Genomic DNA, 18,510 nt, shown 5'->3' with positions numbered 1-18,510 from the left:
ACTATGCGGTATCAATAAGTCAAGTAAGCCAGAAATGACAGGCATGACCTAAGAGGCCAAGAAAGAAGAAAAACTGGATATAGGAGGTGGCATTGTCCAGAGCAAATTGAACCCTAACATTTTACATCCTCATTGAGACAAAATTTCATTTGCGAGTAAGAACCGAGCCTGTTTGTTCGTGTTGGTAGCCCCATACCATATGCTTTTGTAAACAAACTCTGACAGTTGTCGACCAAAATGTCACTTGTTGAGATCGATAGAAATTTCCTTCTAAATACATATACCTTGGTCCAACCTGCGCCAGCCGTGTGTTTGCATTTACATCGTACGAGATAACGAGTGATAAGCATTTTTCGCACACTCTTTTAATAATTCAACGTACCGTAAACGATCGCCGTTTCTCAGTTTGATCGAATTCATCTACCCGTTCTCCCCTCTAGCGACCGAAAATGCAAAAAATTGTGTTCTTTGGCGGTACCGGCATGACCGGCCAATGTGCAGTTCGATACGCCCTGAAGAAAGGTAAGGAAGGCGCCACGGAAACAGGGATGGGGTACTAAAAGACAAATTAATTTACATTCTCAATTGATCCCAAGGTTTAACCGTCCGATTGCTGGTGCGCAACGAAGCGACCGTTCCGGAAGATTTCAAAGCAAAGGTCGAACTGGTCAAGGGTGATGTAACGAACGTGGAGGACGTGAAGAAGGCCGTTGCCGGTCAGGAGCTGGTGTGCGTGGTGCTCGGTACGCGCAACGATCTCAAACCAACCACGGCCATGTCGGACGGCATGACGAACATTATCACAGCCATGAAGGAAGCATCGCTGAAACGCTTTTCCGTCTGTCTGTCCTCGTTCCTGTTCATGGAACCGGAAAAGGTACCGGCGATTTTTGTCAACATTAACGGAGAGCACCGACGCATGCTGGAAGCGGTGAAGGGATGTGGTTTGGAGTATCGGGCCGTACTGCCGCCGCACATTGCCGACGAGCCGCAGGCAAAGTTTGACACCGCGTACGACAAATCGCCCGGCCAGTCGAGGTCCATCTCGAAGCTCGATCTTGGCCAGTTTCTGGTGGATTGTCTGTTCGAGGAGGCGCACGCGGGCAAGGTTATCGGCATTTGTACGATTAAGTGATGCACTCGAGCGGATGTTGCTCTTGAAAGCTTGTTCTTTGCACGAAATATAATCCACCTCACTTGAGAGAAGAAATGCAGTTTTGCACCAGCAGCAAAAAAAAACATAGCATGTGCAAATCATTCCAGTCTTATCGCTCGATGACATGCAGCTAATCCTACTGCGGCTAAAATTGCAGGTAACACAATATTATCTCTCGTAAAATACAAATTTGTTCACTTTCTAATCGATGCAATTTTCATTTGTTTTGTTTATTTATTTTTTGAAATTTGCACTCTATTAACCTTGGTCAACAGGCGGTCGATGTCAGTGGTGTGTTTATTGTGGTTGCATCGTTCGTCACACACATACAATCAGGGTTGCGAGCGACGAGTTGGCATCCCAGTGCAGTGCAGGTGGAGGAAAACGAATCATTTTCCGAAAATTACGCCAAAATGGCGAAAACTGTTGATTTGTTGAATATCGATGTTGATCAACTGTTTAAGCAGCATAATGTGGCCGAAATCGACCTGGTCCATAAGCGGCTGCTGAACGAAATTGAGCTGAAGCGCGAGGAGCTTCGAACGATGGTTGGGTACGTAGCGAGTGCGGGCATAAGAATGCACTTTCCCGTGCTAATGTTATCTTTCCGGCACACAGTGAGCGTTACCGTGATTTGCTGAAGGCAGCCGATACGATCGGTGACATGAAGCAGACGGCTGGTTCCATTATCGGCAATATCGACCGCATCACGGTTCGCTGTCAGCAGCTGAACGATCACAATTTGATCGGATTTCGCACCGGAACCGACTACCAGCGGATGCAGAAAAAGCACCGCGACCACAACTTTCACGGCGTGATTGTACAGATAAAGTTGCTGACCGGCCTGCCCGAGATGATATGGAGCAGCATCGATCGAGAGGATTACTTCGTTGCTACGCAGCTGTTCATCTTTGCCCGTCACATCTCGACGGGTCTGAGCTTGGACACGGAGCGGGAAACGATGCGCAAATTCCCGGTGGCCGCCAAACAGTGGCAAGTGTTGAGTCAGTTCTTCTTCACCATCGAGGCTGCCTGTCGGGAGTCGCTTGGCCGCGAGGAACTTTCGGTGGCAGTTGCTGCCAAGAGCTTAGCAAGCTGGCTGCTGCTGGAATCGTGCCCGGTAGAGCAAACGCTTTCCATGTTTACCGAACGACGCTCGAAAGCTTTCCTCGATGTGCTGGCCGAAAGCGAAGCCGTGTACGAGAAGGTGAAGGATAAATTGCTCGCCAGCCTGAAGGTGGTGATCGGTACGGTGCGTCTGTTTTACGAATGCTTCATCGACGACGGAACCGAGGATGACCTGCTGGTTGGTGGCTTTCAGCGGGAACTACAGCACATCACCGGCGATAAGGCTGCCCCGACGATCGGGCTAATCCGATCGGAAGATCCGATGATAATGCAAATGGTGCCGGAAATGATTGCCAAATTCCGGCCACGCCTGGAACGGATCACCTTGGAGGAGGAGAAGGTTCGTGCTGCCGTTAGCGCGTTTCTCAAAAGCATCGAAACTGCTGTCGCAGGACGGCTGAAGCGGTTGGTCAGTCTGGTTCCGTCGATAAAAACCCTGCACGACATTAAGATGCAAGCGATCGCGCTGGAAAAACCTTCCCACTGGGGAACCATTACCGCCAGGCTCGGTCTACCGGAAGGGACGGATTTCTACGCCACATTCTACCAGCGGCTTATAAACGATCGCATGCAAAGCATCATCAAATCAGCCTGGACCGAAACGGTTCAGCAAACGCGCGTCGATGTGTTGCATTTGCTAAACCAAAAACCGGTCGATTTGAAGGCATTTGTTTGGAAGGAATCGCTCGACGATGTGCCGCTGAATCTGAAGACGGCCCTGGACCGTTCGGTGCCGTCCAATCGCAGGCTGCTGATGAAGGCTCGCGGGTACACGCCGGCTTTGGTGGAGCTTAGCGACTCACTGAACGCGCGACTGCAAACCTTAACGCGTGACGTCGGTGCGTTTCTGTCGTCGTCCTCCAGTCGGGTCGAAATCGAGGAAATGTTATCCTACTTTCGGCAGTGCTGCGTAGAAGGAATAGCCGAGCTGATAACGGCCATTAAGTCGGCTGAGTTCGAACCCACCGTTGAGCGGTACGCAACGTTGGCGAGGTTTCTAACAGCCGTGCGGGAACTGTGTCCGGCATTGAGGGAATGTTTCATACCAACAACGATCGGCGTTTTGCCAGACCGTTGGCCCTCCTCGGGCAGGAAGTCATCATCGACGGTGGCTGTTTCGGAGGAGGATCCCGACCGGTGGTCAAAAGTTTCCGGATTGCTCGAAGACGAGAGTCTCCAGTGCTGGACGCTGTGGGTGGAACGGTTCCAGCAGCATTGGCCATCGCTCCCCGTGGCTGTCGGGTACGGTACGCTGCTGAACGATTTCCCCGTCTGGGAGACAGTAACGATCGAGGAGAACGATGAAAACAATCAACCAATCCAGTCCACGATCCGCGTACCGTCGCAACCGAGCTTCCCGGTGCAGAAATGTCTGCATCACATCCACGAACTGCTGAACGATGCCATCCCACAGACCATTCCGCGCCCAACAATGCTGCTGATAGTCGAGCGACTGGCAGGCATACTGCTCGCTCACTATACCACTCTAGCCGACGATAGCTTCGTGAAGCAGAACCAAACCGTAGCCCTACAGTTCTATCTCGATAGCCGATTCCTCCAGCTCATGCTAATCGGCCGCGACCAGAGGCAGCTTAGCGAGAGCTTCAATGAGCTCGTCGGTCGCTTCAAGTCCTACATCGATCCGTTCGACTTCGACGTGTTCTACGCGCATCTGAATGCGAATGTGAAGCGATCGGTGCTCAAGCTGCAACACTTCCTGGGCGCACTCATATGCCACAGTGAGCAGCTGGCTACGGTCGTGGGCAGTGAGGCGGGGGTCCTTGTGCCCTCCAGCTCCACAGCTGTGGTGGATAAAAACCCGAACATTCTGGCGCTTAGTTCCAACAGTCTGAACTTGGTGTGGTTCCCGCTGCTGCCGGTCGTTAGCAAGGAAACGGCTCCAATGACGGTGGTGGACACGATCGAGCTTGCTAGTACTTCCGGGCGAAACGAAACCACCCTCACTACTAAGGTAGGTGCTGCTGGGTTGGGAATCATCACGTTAATGCGAGGGAAGGGACACAGCCGACAACCAGGCCATCTGTTCCCTTTCAATGACCAGCATTTTTTATTTCAGCATTTTACTCTACCGTCTCGATAGTCTTTAGCAGTCCAAGGTGACACGCCTTCAATGGTTAAGGTTTTTATTTAGCTATGAGTTGTGTGTGTGGAAGCTTTTCGAGCTCTGTATGTGTACTAACCTGTTTGGCGTGTTTCTGAAGGGCCGTAAAGAAGTGTTGGCTAAGGAGAGGTGAAGACCCGCTTTCTTTTTCGTGGACCACACTCGTGCGCAAGCTAGCGTGCAAGGGTGGACAGTGTAATGAGACCATGTGCGAGAGGGGACAAACCGATTTCATTCAACTCAAAGTTAAATCTTCTCCTTAGCCGCAATGTTCGTTTAATTTCTCCGTGTTGGCTCGCTGACAACTTCCGACCCGACCTCTCAAATGTCCGCATGCAAAACAGCGCTTGCTGCTAAATTTAAACCGATGCGCCCGATCGCTGACCAATACTGACCACCAACCGCTAATGCGTCTTTTCCGTTTCGGTTTGCAGGATTCGAGAAAAACAACCACCGGTGATGGCGCAGCGAAACAATCCACCACGAAAGATGCCACCACCCCGGCTGCTACGGCACAGAACTACGCCAAGGGAGCTGCCGCGTTCTTCGGTCTGGATAAGGATTGGTTCCGATAAGCAGACCATGAGGAGGAGGGGCCGCGAATGAAAGCGTCATTTAAATTGCTTCTTTTATTTCCGTTGAAAGTTTAAGGAAAAATATATTAAAACAATCTTAAAGATAGAGATAGATCGGGTTGTGTGTCTTGCATGAACGATGACTGTGTGTGTGGTTGAATGGCGAAAGAGATGGAAAATACTACAGCAGCGGATTGGTTTGGTTGTTTGCTATTGCTTGGAAAACATTTTGCCTGGTTGCCCTTTTTGGTTTGTTCGGTGGAAAGCCCACCAAATAAATACATCAATAAACGCTCAAAATCGTCACAGTCCAAATCACGGTGTTTGGGGGGGGTTCCCTTTCGCTGGCCAAATCCGCTGCCGCTATCGCTTCCGGAAGTACGCCGGGGTGATCGGCTGTCCGAGGAACGGGTCGAACGATCCATCACTTTTTACCACCCTTCTTTCCTCCCTTGTCTCCGGCCGCTTTGCCACCGCCAGCACCACCTTTAGTGTCATTTCCACCTTTGGCGGCACCGCCACCTGCAGGGCCTTTTTTCTGAAACAATGTCCGAACTAGAGTACCACGAACTGGCTTCCTCCTCTTTTTGCTCTACTTACACCGCCCTGACCACCACCACCACCACCAGAACCGCCACCCTTTCCTTTGCCCATACTGCTGTCTTCTAAGGAGTCAAGTGTACGATCAACGGTTTCTTGGAAGAAACTTGGAGCCTTTGGTGCGATGTGTATCCGTTGAAGGATCCGATTCAACTGGCCGCACTTGCTGACTGCTGGCCACATCCGGACCCATGAATCGCCGCGCAGATTAATGTTTGGCAGTGTAGTGGTGGGGATGATGCAAGCCAATTCCGAGCCAAACAAGTATCAGGTCGTCATCCCGCCGACGATCTGCTTAATTGTTGGAAGCCACAAACAAGCGATGCGGGTTTTACGTAAAAATAGCATGCCAGTCACAACCGGCTACGGTCGATTATCTGAATCCCGTGTGCTCGCTCCCCCTCCTCCCCCCCCCCCCCCCGCGTCACGGTCTCTTGGCAGTTCCCTTTCATTGAGCGGAATTCAAAAATAGTGACGCGCACGACATTGAGATGTCCCATGTAATATCTTCCCGCGCTGGCAAGCCGTCCGAGGACTTGAGGCGGCCATGAACTTGAAATGTTGCTAGTACTTGTAACAGCACCAGACGCAGTGAAGGTGATTTGGGCGTGGGACCATTGCCAAAGGCCGTTAACCGCTACACTAAGCGCCCCCTGTGAAGGGATGCAACACCTTCCCATTCAGATCAGGACCATGATATTTAAAAAAACGGGAAGGCGAATTTGGCGGTGGAAGTACATCATTTCACCACGTTGGAACATCCATGGGTGCTGCAACGATCCTCGATACCGCTCACGGTTATCCCGGCCGTTCTGGCGGACGCATCACGGACGCTCCCCTGTCCGTGTGAACGACCTAAGAGGACTTGACGAGCTGGATCGTCCGGTGTCATTCTCATGACGTGACCAACCCATTGGAGCCTGGCGAGTCTAATTCGCTGCACGATGGTGAGATCATCGTGATCTCGAACGCGGCTAAGAGGGTTTCGTCGGTTTTGGACAGAGTCCATGTCTCAGAGCCGTATGTGACTGCTGGGACTATAAATGTTCAGTACAGTCCCAGCTTCGTCCGTCGCGACCGGTATTTAGAGTGGAGAAGATTCCTCAGGCTGTAGTATGACCGGTTGGTGTCGGTACTGACCTTTGACCCCAGATAGGGGAAGTTTTAGACGACTTCGAAGGTACGGTCACCTATCCGTACATCTTCTTCCTTGGCACTACAACCTTAAAAGGTCTCGGCCTGCCATTTCTGGCGCTCTGCGACTTGATTTTACCCGCAGCAAGCTGGTCAGCCCTGCGTACGGGGAGGCAGTCTGGATTGGATTTGAACCCCGGCCCTGCCGTGTGAAGACCGGCGCCGCTTTCGCCTCGGCCACCGGACCGCCCCAATCCGTACATCACCCGTGCGTTAATCAGTGTTTGTTAGCAGGGGCGCTGGTGGTGCCATCTCAGCTATCGGTTAATCTCTTGCCCGAGGATTTGTGCCGCTCGCTCGATCCTTTGGTAAGCTTCTGCTACATAGGAGAGCCTCAAACCAATGATGGCTATGTTCTCAGCGTATACCAGGATCTGGATTGACTAATAGCAGATGGTCCCCGAAGTTTCCACCTCCGAGTCACGGATGGCTCTCTCTAGCGCTCCAGGTTGAAAAGGCGACAGGCAAGCCCATCTCGGTGGTAGCAAAGGCCCTGAGAGTTTTCGCAATGTGAACTGCGACTTTAAAATCAATGAGGAGATGGTAGGAGTGGAGTTGCTGCTGCGCCATATTTTCTAGGATTTGCCGCATCGTGCAGATCTGATAGTTTCCGACTTAATTGGGTTAATACCTTATGGATTAAATCGTTTGAGCTGGCTCAGTTTTAAACCATTTTGTTCTAAGTATTCTTAAAGCATCTCCTGAGGTGTCCGCGTCCTTCAAGAGTCTTCGCCGTTCTCTACCAAGAAACCTAAGATTTAGAATATATCGTGCACGGGGTTTTGCCCTCAAATGGATCACATCGCCTGTTGGTGGAGTTGATGAAGTCCTTTTTAGCCCTCTAAGGACCTTCTGAAGTCTCGATACGCCGCTGAGCCCTACACTTTCGGAAGGCCTGCGGATTTTCCCCCCTACCCATAAGCTAGCAATTCTTCTCACACATGATAAACATCATTTATATGAAATTAAACCTTTTTTCAGCAGAGAGATAGCGTCATTCGCCAAGAATAGCTTTTCAACCGAGAAATTGGTCGTTGGGAAAACAATTCTTGCCACTTGCCATCAACAAAAATCATACACGGCACGAGTGCGTACCACTCGCTCGATACGCCTAGATAGAGGACATGATAAATGGTTTGTTGTCGTGTGGAATTCACGATTCGCACGAGCCGCACGAACCTATTTTCGTTTCAACAATTATTAGACGCGCCAGCAAACCACAAACAAACTGGGTCATCAAGGCCGGGAGTAAGAGCGGATAACGACGCTTTAGGGGATATTGTAGAGTTTATTTTGATTAAAAAAAAAAAACAAAAGAACAACGACAAACATGAATCGTGCGCGGCACAGGCACATAAAAGCGGTTTCATTCACAACAGTTTCACTATCCGCCTCTTATCGTGACGCTGCCTCGTGCTGCCGATCCTGATCACATACTTGACGCAACATGTTGGACAAGTGCAAGGCGTACGCTTTAATCTCGTCCGCTTCTTTGAGCTTGGCAGCGTCCTCCGCACTCCGGGCAGGCCGTTTCCGTAGCGCTATCGCGTACAGCGCCTTGTAATGGGCGGCCGTTTGTTCCCTGGGGTTTCCGGTCGCTTGCCGCGCCAGCTTGGTGAGCGTTTGCAGTATGACCTGCAGCCGTTTTTCGAACAGTTCCAGCAGCTGTTGGAGCTCCTCGTTACCGCCGCACCCATCGCGGTTCAGCGAATCGTCCGGCGCGTGTGGCTTCACACTCGCGATATGCTCGATCAGCGGATAGGCTTGCTTGCAGAGCGCTAGCGCAATCAGCAGATGGTGCGTTTTGGCGGTCGTTGCCGATGCTTGCTCGCACTGGTACTCCTGCAGCGCGATCCGTTTCATCTGGATCTGCAGGAACTCTTGCGGTTCGGCGAGCGTTTCGAAAATGCTCGCCGCCTTCTCGTAGTGCAGTTTGGTCAGCCGCAGGCACGTTTTACGCCGATGTTCGTCCACCGTGGTGCGGTAGGTCATGTGGTGATAGGAAGCGATCCTGCGAGATGAGCCGGATGGTGAATACGATCCGTAGGATTAATTTCAAAAAACGAACCAAAAACCCACCTGTGGTGTATTAGTCCGGCGCGGAATGAGTAAAGCACCTGCTTCGGGCCACTGTTGTCCTGATCGCACAGCTTCAGTGCCCGCTGAAGCATATCCACTACTTCCTGCTCTATTTCTTCCTGCGTCTGGGATGGGCCGCCCTGTCCATCGACCGTCATTCCGCTCCCGTGGTCCTGCAGTTGCTTTGCCAGATGGAATGTGGCCGTCGATAGCTCCCACGTGACCAGCGACCACAGTTCCGGATTTTCCTTGCGCGTACCGAGCGTCCCAAGAGCTCGTTGGTAGTACCCGAAGGCTTCGTGGTAGAACTTTTTCTGGACAGTCACGTTGTTTGGTCTAGAAGGGGAGTTTATGTAAAAGAATCGATCGAATGTACGGGAGACTTCCGGCTACTTACCGTTCCCCAACCAGATGGATGTGGGCCCGGAATCGCATAAACCGTCCCATGTTGCACAGCAGGAAAGCCAGATTCGTTGTGTCGGCAACGGTCTCAAACAAAGCGACGCCCTTCTTGAGCGAATCGTACGATTTCTTCGTCAACAGTTGATACAACGGTTCGGGCGCATCTACCGCCACCGCCTCCTCCGGCCGCTGCTCGTTCCAGTGCCGTTGATACTCTTCCTGCGCCCAGTGCATGTACTTTACGCCGAGCTCGTTCCGAACGCTGCCCAACCGCCGCCGCAGCTCGTCCTGCGAGTCCTTGGCCGCGCCGCTAATCGCCGTCTCGTAACAGCTGCAGCTGGTAATCATCAACTGTTCGATGTTTTCCGTCGGCACGGGCAGGGTGTGTTCCACCTCGCTGCCAATATCCTTCACCAGCTCCTCCATGATGAGCTGATCGAGATGCTGCTCGTCGGCAAACTGTGCCAGATGTTCGCCGATTCGGTTCCAATCTTTTGCGAGCTGGAAAAAGCAATCGCCGGCCCGGCCGAGCAGATGACTGCGCTGGGAGGATACGCACGAGATGTACTTCGTCACGACCTGCTGACAGCGGATGGCTGAGTACAGATGGCGAAGCGTCGCGCCGTACCGTTGCTGTGCGTACTCCTGCTCGGCCATGGTTGCGTACACGAGGCACGCCTTCTCGAACAGCAGAATCTTCAGATGCACGTTCCACGACTTAATTACCCCGATCTGTCCCTTCAGCAGCAGCGCACGTGGATCAACTTCCTGGCCACGATCACGGTCCGCCTCGGGTTGCTTACTGTTACCGCCTGCCTTTTGCTGCTTTTCCGTGCCTTTTCCCTTCGAACGCTTTTTCACACCCTTTTTCGCTTCCGGATCCTTCTCCGAATCCGGTACAGGCGTCTCACTTCCACCTGCTTGCTTCCATCCCATCGGAAAAATCTTTTCCGGGTCGATTGGACGCGGTTCGGGACTAAGTCGCTGGTACGGTAGCGGGATAGGATTGTTCGATTTGGCCATGTTTTGGTGTGACTCTTCGTGGACAATCTTCGCCCGTTCGGCTTCCTTCTCCTTTTCGCGCTGCTTTTGCTCCTCGTAGCTGTCGAAGTACTGCAGGCACTGGAGACCGTCGACGATGTGCTGCAGGGCAATGATGCATCGTTCCGTGGTGTCGCACAGCAGTGGCGCTGGCCGGGAGTTGTGATGCTTGCCCAATCGTTCTTCCACCTTGTACTCTTTCAGCGTATCTTTGATGCTTTTGATTGCAGCTTCCAATTTTGTACCGTTGCCCGGTCGGCCCGGTTGTTGTTGCTCTCCCTGCTGCTCGTCGCCCGTCGTTGCCGCTTCATCTTCCGTCTCCTCTAGCCCATTCTCGGACGGGGTGGAATTGCGTTCGCCACACACATACCCCGCGTCATCGTCATCTTCCTCTAGTGTTGTGTTGAACTTGGGCGAACCTGTGGAAGTGATAGGAGAATGAGAATTTCCAACAAGGCTTAAACTCACTCCAACCCCCCGCCGACTTACCCGGGTCCGTATCGGCAGGAATATGCAAATCCGATAGAATGTAGTGTGAGGACGTCACTATTTGCGGATACTTTTCCTTGGGCAGTAGCTTGATGCAGTTGTTCAGCAGGGTCCGGATGGCGCCAGCTCGCGATGCTGACAAATTTCCATTTTCAACGGAATTTTTCATGTTTCTTGCTACGGTGTACAGCAGCATCGCTACCGGGACGGTGAACGGATTCTGACCACCGGTGGGTAGATTTTCATCCCCGGCCTCACCACCAGTTTGGGCCGGCGCTTTCGGCGGTAGCTTTTCCTTTTGCTCCGCCACCTCCGGCTCATCCTCCGCCGTGGAACCTTCGCCGTGTGCTTTGCAGAGGGTGGTTAAATCGTACAGCTTCACAACATCGTCATTGCGCGCCTTAAACAACCAGTACGTATGTCCCGCCTTGGTAACATTCGCCTTCAGGAAGGCCAGGATGTTTTGTGCCACGTTGCGAATGAGCTGGGGCGAGAATTCCGAATTTTCCAACCGGGGCAGATCTTCCGTCTTGATCAGCTCGTACCGCTGCACAATCCCGTCCAGATGGTAGCACATGACCACCTCCGGCACGTTGGACATTAAATTGTCCAACCAGTAGTCGATGCCGGTCAGCACGTTGATCGGTTTGGATTCGTCCCGCAGCCGCAAACTGATGCACGGTCGATTCGCTCCACCGAAGATGGGCATATCCGTGCCGATCAGCATCCGGATGTCCTCGAACGTCCAGATTACGTTGCGATTGAACATGTGGTTCGTCTGCTGTGCGTCGGGGAAATGTTCTTCCTTCGTCGGTTCCGGCAGTATTGGTCCTGCCAGTGGCAGTGGTGTGTACGGAGCACAATCGTTCGGGACCGCCCCGTGCGGTTCGTTCCGGGCAGCATCGTCTAACGTGCCCGACTGCAAACTGTGGTACAGAAACTTGGACGTCAGATACTTTTGCTGAAATGCTTCGCGCGTCTTTGGATGCAGGAACAGCTTGCGCTCGCTGTCGTTGAGACTTTTGAGGATGTTTTCGTAGATGAACGAGCGCAACCAATGCCAGTCGGCTTCCTCTTGCAGCAACAGATACTTGGCCACATCAAACTCATCGATTAGCAGCGTATTTTCGATCCGATGCACAATCATCGAGATGACGCTTTTGCGCGAGTAGGGCAGTTTGAGCAAGCGTTTGATGTTTTCCGCATCCGAAACCACATCCACCCCACCGACACAGTCCGGGAACATGTTGGCCATCCGGAAGCTGCTAAATCCCGCCTGATGGGATAGAAACTGTCCCAGTCCGTACGAGTTTGCCGAGTTGCTTAACCAGTTCGAAGGCGGCATGTTGAGGTTGGTGTTGCACTTCAAACGGCCAAACGGTACCGTGCTTTGCACGATCGAAAACCGCACGATGGCGTTCGACTTCACCTGCTGGCCGGGGTCATCCGCATGCCCATCCTTCGACACCGTGGTAATCCGCGGGCACAGCTGTATTTCTGTGTCATCCATCTGGTAGCGAAAAGAGACCGTAAACCAATACGTGGCGCTAATTGGGGTGGTAAAGTGTGTTTACTTGAAACCTACCTTTTGTAATATCACGCCGAGTAAATGGCATTAGCTCCGAAAACTGCTCCAGATGTATGGTACCTTCGGGTAATTTCTAGAATGTGTGAGAGCGATTGGGGAAAAGGCAGGAAAACAATGCGTTGACAGTTGAGCAGAACCGGCTGTTTTGTTTACATTAGTAGCACATGCAGTGCAACTGTCGGTCAAAACGATTGACAGCTGGTGGAAGCTATTGAACAACCTTGTGCGTTTATTTTGTGAAATGCAAGAAATAAATGATAAAATGGTCTCTTCTCAACAATGTCTAGATTCAATTCGATAAATTAAACTGAAATCCAGCTAGGAATCCTAAATGAAAGAAAGATCCATGCAAACGTTTGAATAACGAGTTTTGACGAGGCCTGCAAACCACAAGCCCACTGTGGTCAGCTGTCAAGGATCGTTTTGCCGTGAACAACATTGTGCAGGTGTTGTGCAACATTAGTGGAAATCACAATAAATCGGCGTTAAAACAGGTGAATTTCTATTTTCCATCCCTTATCCTCTTTCATTTTACGCTTTTTCCAACATTACACGATGTTTAGAACGGGAAATGATATGAAGCCGGTCGCTTGCCGTTGGGGCTACGTAGTTTATTGATCTACGCTTTATTGTAGCTGTTTACCGCTTTTCTGGAAAGGGACTGGCGGTGTGTTTTCTCATTTACAACAGCTGTAAATAATGGTCCATTAATGGGAAGGAAGGGAAATGGTGGGCAAGAAAGCGGTACACACCGATCGTTTGCTTCCCGGTCGACCGGCTTGCATGCACAAACATAGAACATGGTGGATTAAAAATTGATTCTCACCCATCACGCACACACACACAAGCAGACATTTCCCCCATCGGTCGATGGGGCGAGAAGTAAGCACATAGCATGTTCGCTATATGAATATCCTTCGCTTCCTTCGTTACAGAACCGAACCTCGGGCTGTGTGTTTGGCACGGAGATAAGGACCTCTCGGTAACTTGCCCTTTCCAGCACGTGGCTATCTCATCGCGCACCCATCTTCCCATCGCTTCTCCACGCCGTTCCGGTTTGTTGCTTCTGTCTGCTGCTGCGGGTGTGTGTGCGCGCGCGATTACTCGATGCATTCGTTCGTGCGTTCGTCGTGTGCCTTCGTCAAAAATTCCTTTGTGCTGAACCAGTGCGGACGTCCCGTGTTGCTGAACGCTTCTGCTGCTGCTACATTCCACACATCGAAGATGGTGCAAATTAAGGTAAGTGAATGAAGGCGGTTTGAACGTCCGATGCACGGTCTGTGTTTATCGGCAGACATAAATTACATAACGTTCTTACGGACGCGCGCTCGACGATCAACTGCTGATTGGCATGTTAGCTCCACGGTGTAGCGTTAGTACGTCAAGCGAGCGCGTCATAAAACGTTTGAGATCGCGAGCTTGATGCTGTGTAGTGCTGCGGAAAGAAGACTTTCGACGCACCGATCGAAGTGCCATGCCACGTCGAAACCGGTAGAAACAGCACTAATCGGCATGTCGATTTTGTGAGTCAAAGTAGGCTAGGCTGACCGTGAACTTGGGCGTTTGGGTGTTAACGATATGGGTAACATTTGATCCAAATGTTGAACACTGGCCATTTCCAATGTTGTGAAATGAATGCGTTACGTTTAAAGATAAGGCTCGGTCCGACATCATAGAATCCATACGCGGATGAGTTGAAAATCAGAAATTTAAATTAAAACAGTAAATATTCACTTCAAACGGGACCGCGCGTCGTTCACGAAAAGTCGTTTGACGAGCTGAGAGTGCATTTGCATTTGTGCTCACTGATGCATGGTGCGTTTAATTCATGTTTGTTTTGCCATTAGGCAAATGCAAATGTGGCTTCTATGCAGCAGCAAAACCGTGTACCCGCCCAACAACCGAATGTTTCCCATGGCCGAGGCTGAGAAGGGCGAAAAGGTGTTCCACTAAACCGTGGATGGTCGCATAATTCGCACGTACGGTACGGCGATCGATACTAACGAGCAGGCACCGCGTGAGTATCGTTTTTTGTCGTTATTTATGGTGCCTCGCTGCGTTCGGGTGGCGGCAACATGTTGTGAACGACTAACCTGAACACTCGAAAAACATCAGCAAAAGGAGCGTCCTACCAGGATTGCCGCTGTTTGTTCTGTGTGTGATTTTTTTAGCATTGTTTTCATAGCATTTCGCATTTGTTTCGGAGCGATAACAAGCACCATTGGGTGGCCACTTGTAAGCAACAAGCCACAGCATCATCAGCATCATCATCGTCATCACACGGGGTGAAAGCTCCATTTTCCAGTACGTTGAGCCTAGTTCAAACGGTGGGAAATTTCCCAACCCGACTTTTCCCCACCAAGCGGCAAAGTGGTTTGGGGCTTGGGATATGGGATAAAGTTATGCTATGAATCCTTTTCGAATGGTTGAATATTGTATGCGTTGCTTTCTCTTTTCGAGGAGTTTGTTTTTGCACCACCACCGGGGTCGGTCACTGGCTCAATTTGTAGAAAATCTCCCTAAAAGTGGAAAGTTTTGCGTGGAATGGCTGAATATTATCTTAAGCCGAGCACACATACCCACGTCTGCTCGAGTTGTTTCGGTTATTTAACCTTCATTCCGGCTGTTGAATCGGTAAATAGAATCTAGGCTATGCTCTTTTTATGCCTCCCAGATGGGAACCCCCCGCCGCGCTCTCACACACTTTAGTTCAACTTGCGGCAGGATTGCTTGTTGAACTTCCAAACCGTGGGGCGCTGTATTTGTTGACTCAGGCTGCTTGAGTGTGGTGAGTGGGCAGGATTTCGGGTAGCACGGGTTGATCAATGCTCTAACTTGTCTAGAATAACTTTACCTTTTCCACCGAACAACCGCAGTGGAATGTTTGCTTCGTTGGAATGGCTTTTAATTGAGTTTGTGACGGAATAGTAGGCTGGTGATGCACGACACACGGCAACGAGGGCGAAGGTAAAAAGATACTATCCTGCGAACTGGAAATTGGATCAGTTACGTTGCAAGAAGGATACCAGTTTTTTCGCTGACATCTATTCCTTTTCGTTCGCCTTCTTCGAATTCATGTTCCCGGAGGATTCTCCTGTTTTTGGGTGTTGGAATGTGGCCAACATTTGGTGGATCGAATATTTAAAGTCGAAAATGTGTTTTTTTTTTTTGCCGGACAATTAACACTTCTCTCGCCGAGAGGAGAAAAGAAGAGGTGTGCGTTGTTGCGTGAATTGCGTGAAGGTACGGGATCAAGAAAACGCCTCCGTAATCATATTATTCAATAGAAATTGGGTGACTTGCAGAATATTGGTAAACGAAGAGAAGGTAAACCATCCGGCCGGCATTTAAATAGCATTACGAAACGTGTTTCACCTGAAGCGAACATTCCCAACATCGTTCAAGTGTTTGCTTGGAGAAGAGGACACTCGAGAAACGAAACAGATAAGAATTGAGCCACATGAGACATCAAATTGATCATTATGTTTCGTTTTGTGCTCGTACCGGGGGTAAAGCTTTAAAGCCAGAAATCAATTATTCAGCGTCCTTTTTTTGAGGTCACACTGGGGCTGGAGTTGTACAGTGTTGGCCAGAAGAATAAGATTAGAGCCCTACAAATTATTTATTTAAGGTACTATTTTGTGATTGGTTTCTTAAGATATTGCACGTGCTGAATAAGAGATGTCACAGGAATGGAACAAGTGGAAAAATAACCCCCACGGGGTTTCTTTATCTTTTTTCCCGGAATTTAAGTTCGGCTTTTCTCACTGTTCTTCAGGAGGAGTTATAAAGTCTTATTGGCCATGGCGTGTAGTCAGGGAGTAGCTCATCATCACCAACGTCCATTGTGTAGGGTTTTCAGCTGGTAATGCTATAGCATTTAGTCTATACATAACGCCATCACTCCATTTCAGTTTGGGCCTATAAACGCCCTAAAAGGATGACTTTGCGGGCTGGGTCGTCCTGTGTCACCGGAACCTGACGGATCTAATTCGCTGCTCGATGGTGAGATCATTGTACAGCTCTTCGAGCTCGTCCTTATTGCGGCTCCTCCATTGCCTTATGGAATCGTTAGGTGGTTCTATTATTATATCCGACACTGTAGGGGTTACCCTAGCAACGCACCTAACCTGCAACCAACCAAAGCAATTGATGTATTAGGTTAAGAATTTCAATGGGGTATAATGGGGGAATTGATAGCCATTCGATTGGAACCTCCCTCAGTTGGATGAATAAAAAAAATAACAGTCACGAAGGTAAAAATCGATGTAACGAGCAGGAACCCACAAATGATTCATTAAAAACGCTTCCATGCGTAACGAAGGAAGGAAAACGGTCCTAACCGACGTTTGATGGTGGACCGGGTGACTCCCGGCCGGCCTGATGCATGAAATATGTATTACCCTCATTTGCGTTCTTCGAGAACGCTTGTACGGTGTCCTGAGCCGGGGATAATCTCCCGGAACCTGTGCGGAAGCAGAGCCAGGGAGAACGGCGGGGTAGATTATTGTACGGCAATCTATATTTCACAAGGCACGGCTCCCAGGCACGTCCCCTTTTTGTGGTAAAATGACATAATGGAGAGCTCCGGGTAAATGGTCCGTAATAAATCGATACTGTCCTCCTGGCCTTCTTGGCGCGACGCCATTATATTTGCAAAGATTTTAACCTGTGCGTGTGTGCGCTACCGGTGGCTTTTAACTTATGCTTGCTTTTTTCTTTACTTTTCCTCCTCCATCCGCACCATCCCGCCTGTGCAAACGACGACCACGACGATGACATCAGGAAGGTGACAAGATTCCCTCGATCGACCTGTTTGAGGATTCGCCCGCCAACAAGGTAAACATTGCGGATCTCTGCTCGGGCAAGAAGGTGATCCTGTTTGCCGTGCCCGGAGCCTTCACGCCCGGCTGCTCCAAGACGCACCTGCCCGGATATGTCGACAAGGCAGGAGATTTGAAATCGTCCGGTGCTGCCGAGATTGTGTGCGTGTCGGTAAACGATCCGTTCGTGATGTCGGCCTGGGGCAAACAGCACAACGCCGGCGGCAAGGTGCGCATGTTGGCCGATCCGGCCGCCGCGTTCACCAAGGCGCTGGAGCTCGGTGCCGATCTGCCGCCGCTCGGTGGACTGCGCTCGAAGCGCTACTCGATGGTGCTGGAGGATGGTGTGGTCAAGTCGCTGAATGTTGAACCGGACGGTACGGGCCTCTCGTGTTCGCTGGCCGACAAGATTAAGATGTAAAATGCGTCTCGTAAGCGTCGTAAATCGCCGGCACACGCGCCTTCACGGCTCTTTTGCACACGTTTTCTCACAACCTCTATAGCAATAATGTGTATGGTTCAATGGTTCAATGGTTGTACCTTTTAACTCTCAAACTCGATCGATAATAATTATCTATTAGGACACACACACACACACACATAGTTGAATATAGGCACTCGTAACATAATCTAGCTTCCAACTCCTTTCCTTTCCTTGGCCCAGGATGGCTCTACACCACACTGAAGTAGGATAGAAATACGAATTGATTATGTATGGTCGAAATTCTAAAACATTCAACACACACACACTACACTTGTCGCTGTGCCGTAATCGAATGTGCTCTTGATCCTTAAATTATTTCGATGTCCGGATGTCCTTTTTGGAGATCAGTGTTGAGATCACGAGAAAGAGAAAGATGAAACTTACCAAAAACAAACCTGCAGAACCCCGAGAACAATAACTAGTTGGCTACATGATAGGGATAGAAATTAGTGCCAGGAAATACATCCACAATTTGCCATTATACCTGTAATCATTCATCAAGGGAATATCCGTAATCTTTATCTGCATGTTCCGATGTTCCCCTAAGCGTGCACCACCACATCCAAACGGGAGAGCAAAATGCTTTCTCATGCTTAACGATGTCAATTCCAAACACACACGCACAAATCAATCAGCGTTAGTGAAGGGTGGGCCAATTGTTGGGGGACCGCGAAAGTGTGAAGAACGTGCGAAGTTGTGGTCGTTGTTGGGCGGGATTCATTGAATTTAAAAATTGATGGAATAAAATTCACGATGCATGCAATTTTCATATGCAACAACTATAGGTACAACTAATAACAAAAGTGAAGAAGATTTTTCAGTATGCTTT

General features: G+C 50.2%; 5 protein-coding genes across 8 annotated transcripts; 3 read left to right on the top strand and 2 right to left on the bottom strand.

Moving 5' to 3' along the window:
• Nucleotides 1–251: 251 nt before the first annotated feature.
• On the top strand, nt 252–1,239 carry LOC118507626 (flavin reductase (NADPH)). The gene is made up of 2 exons (XM_036046347.1): nt 252–522; nt 597–1,239. Exons 1-2 carry the CDS (start codon nt 450–452, stop codon nt 1,133–1,135), a joined length of 612 nt encoding a protein of 203 aa, XP_035902240.1. The 5' UTR covers nt 252–449; the 3' UTR covers nt 1,136–1,239.
• LOC118507615 (conserved oligomeric Golgi complex subunit 1) lies at nt 1,197–5,089 on the top strand. 4 transcript variants are annotated; one of them, XM_036046328.1, is made up of 5 exons: nt 1,197–1,313; nt 1,432–1,709; nt 1,775–4,256; nt 4,362–4,424; nt 4,841–4,977. In XM_036046328.1, exons 1-4 carry the CDS (start codon nt 1,281–1,283, stop codon nt 4,383–4,385), a joined length of 2,817 nt encoding a protein of 938 aa, XP_035902221.1. In that variant the 5' UTR covers nt 1,197–1,280; the 3' UTR covers nt 4,386–4,424; nt 4,841–4,977. The 4 variants fall into 4 exon arrangements, with proteins under 4 accessions (XP_035902221.1, XP_035902223.1, XP_035902222.1 ...); XM_036046330.1 differs by having other exon boundaries at nt 4,362–4,418; nt 4,841–4,976; XM_036046329.1 differs by having other exon boundaries at nt 4,362–4,401; nt 4,841–4,966.
• LOC118507632 (putative glycine-rich cell wall structural protein 1) lies at nt 5,018–5,877 on the bottom strand. Its single transcript, XM_036046357.1, has 2 exons — nt 5,582–5,877; nt 5,018–5,519 (listed from the first exon to the last, which is right to left on the bottom strand). Exons 1-2 carry the CDS (start codon nt 5,762–5,764, stop codon nt 5,406–5,408), a joined length of 297 nt encoding a protein of 98 aa, XP_035902250.1. The 5' UTR covers nt 5,765–5,877; the 3' UTR covers nt 5,018–5,405.
• A 2,166-nt stretch (nt 5,878–8,043) lies between these two features.
• On the bottom strand, nt 8,044–12,596 carry LOC118505149 (erythroid differentiation-related factor 1). Its single transcript, XM_036040527.1, has 5 exons — nt 12,372–12,596; nt 10,787–12,296; nt 9,252–10,716; nt 8,855–9,190; nt 8,044–8,786 (listed from the first exon to the last, which is right to left on the bottom strand). The coding sequence occupies exons 2-5, from the start codon at nt 12,294–12,296 to the stop codon at nt 8,171–8,173; spliced, it is 3,927 nt and encodes a 1,308-aa protein (XP_035896420.1). The 5' UTR covers nt 12,372–12,596; the 3' UTR covers nt 8,044–8,170.
• Nucleotides 12,597–12,718: 122 nt separating this feature from the next.
• Nucleotides 12,719–18,479, top strand: LOC118505251 (peroxiredoxin-5, mitochondrial). The gene is made up of 3 exons (XM_036040804.1): nt 12,719–12,868; nt 13,310–13,613; nt 17,160–18,479. Exons 2-3 carry the CDS (start codon nt 13,482–13,484, stop codon nt 17,616–17,618), a joined length of 591 nt encoding a protein of 196 aa, XP_035896697.1. The 5' UTR covers nt 12,719–12,868; nt 13,310–13,481; the 3' UTR covers nt 17,619–18,479.
• Nucleotides 18,480–18,510: the final 31 nt, after the last annotated feature.

Source organism: Anopheles stephensi, chromosome 2 (genome assembly GCF_013141755.1).
Source record: "Anopheles stephensi strain Indian chromosome 2, UCI_ANSTEP_V1.0, whole genome shotgun sequence".
Lineage (NCBI taxonomy): Eukaryota > Metazoa > Arthropoda > Insecta > Diptera > Culicidae > Anopheles > Anopheles stephensi.
This window is presented reverse-complemented; position numbering and strand designations above follow the sequence as displayed.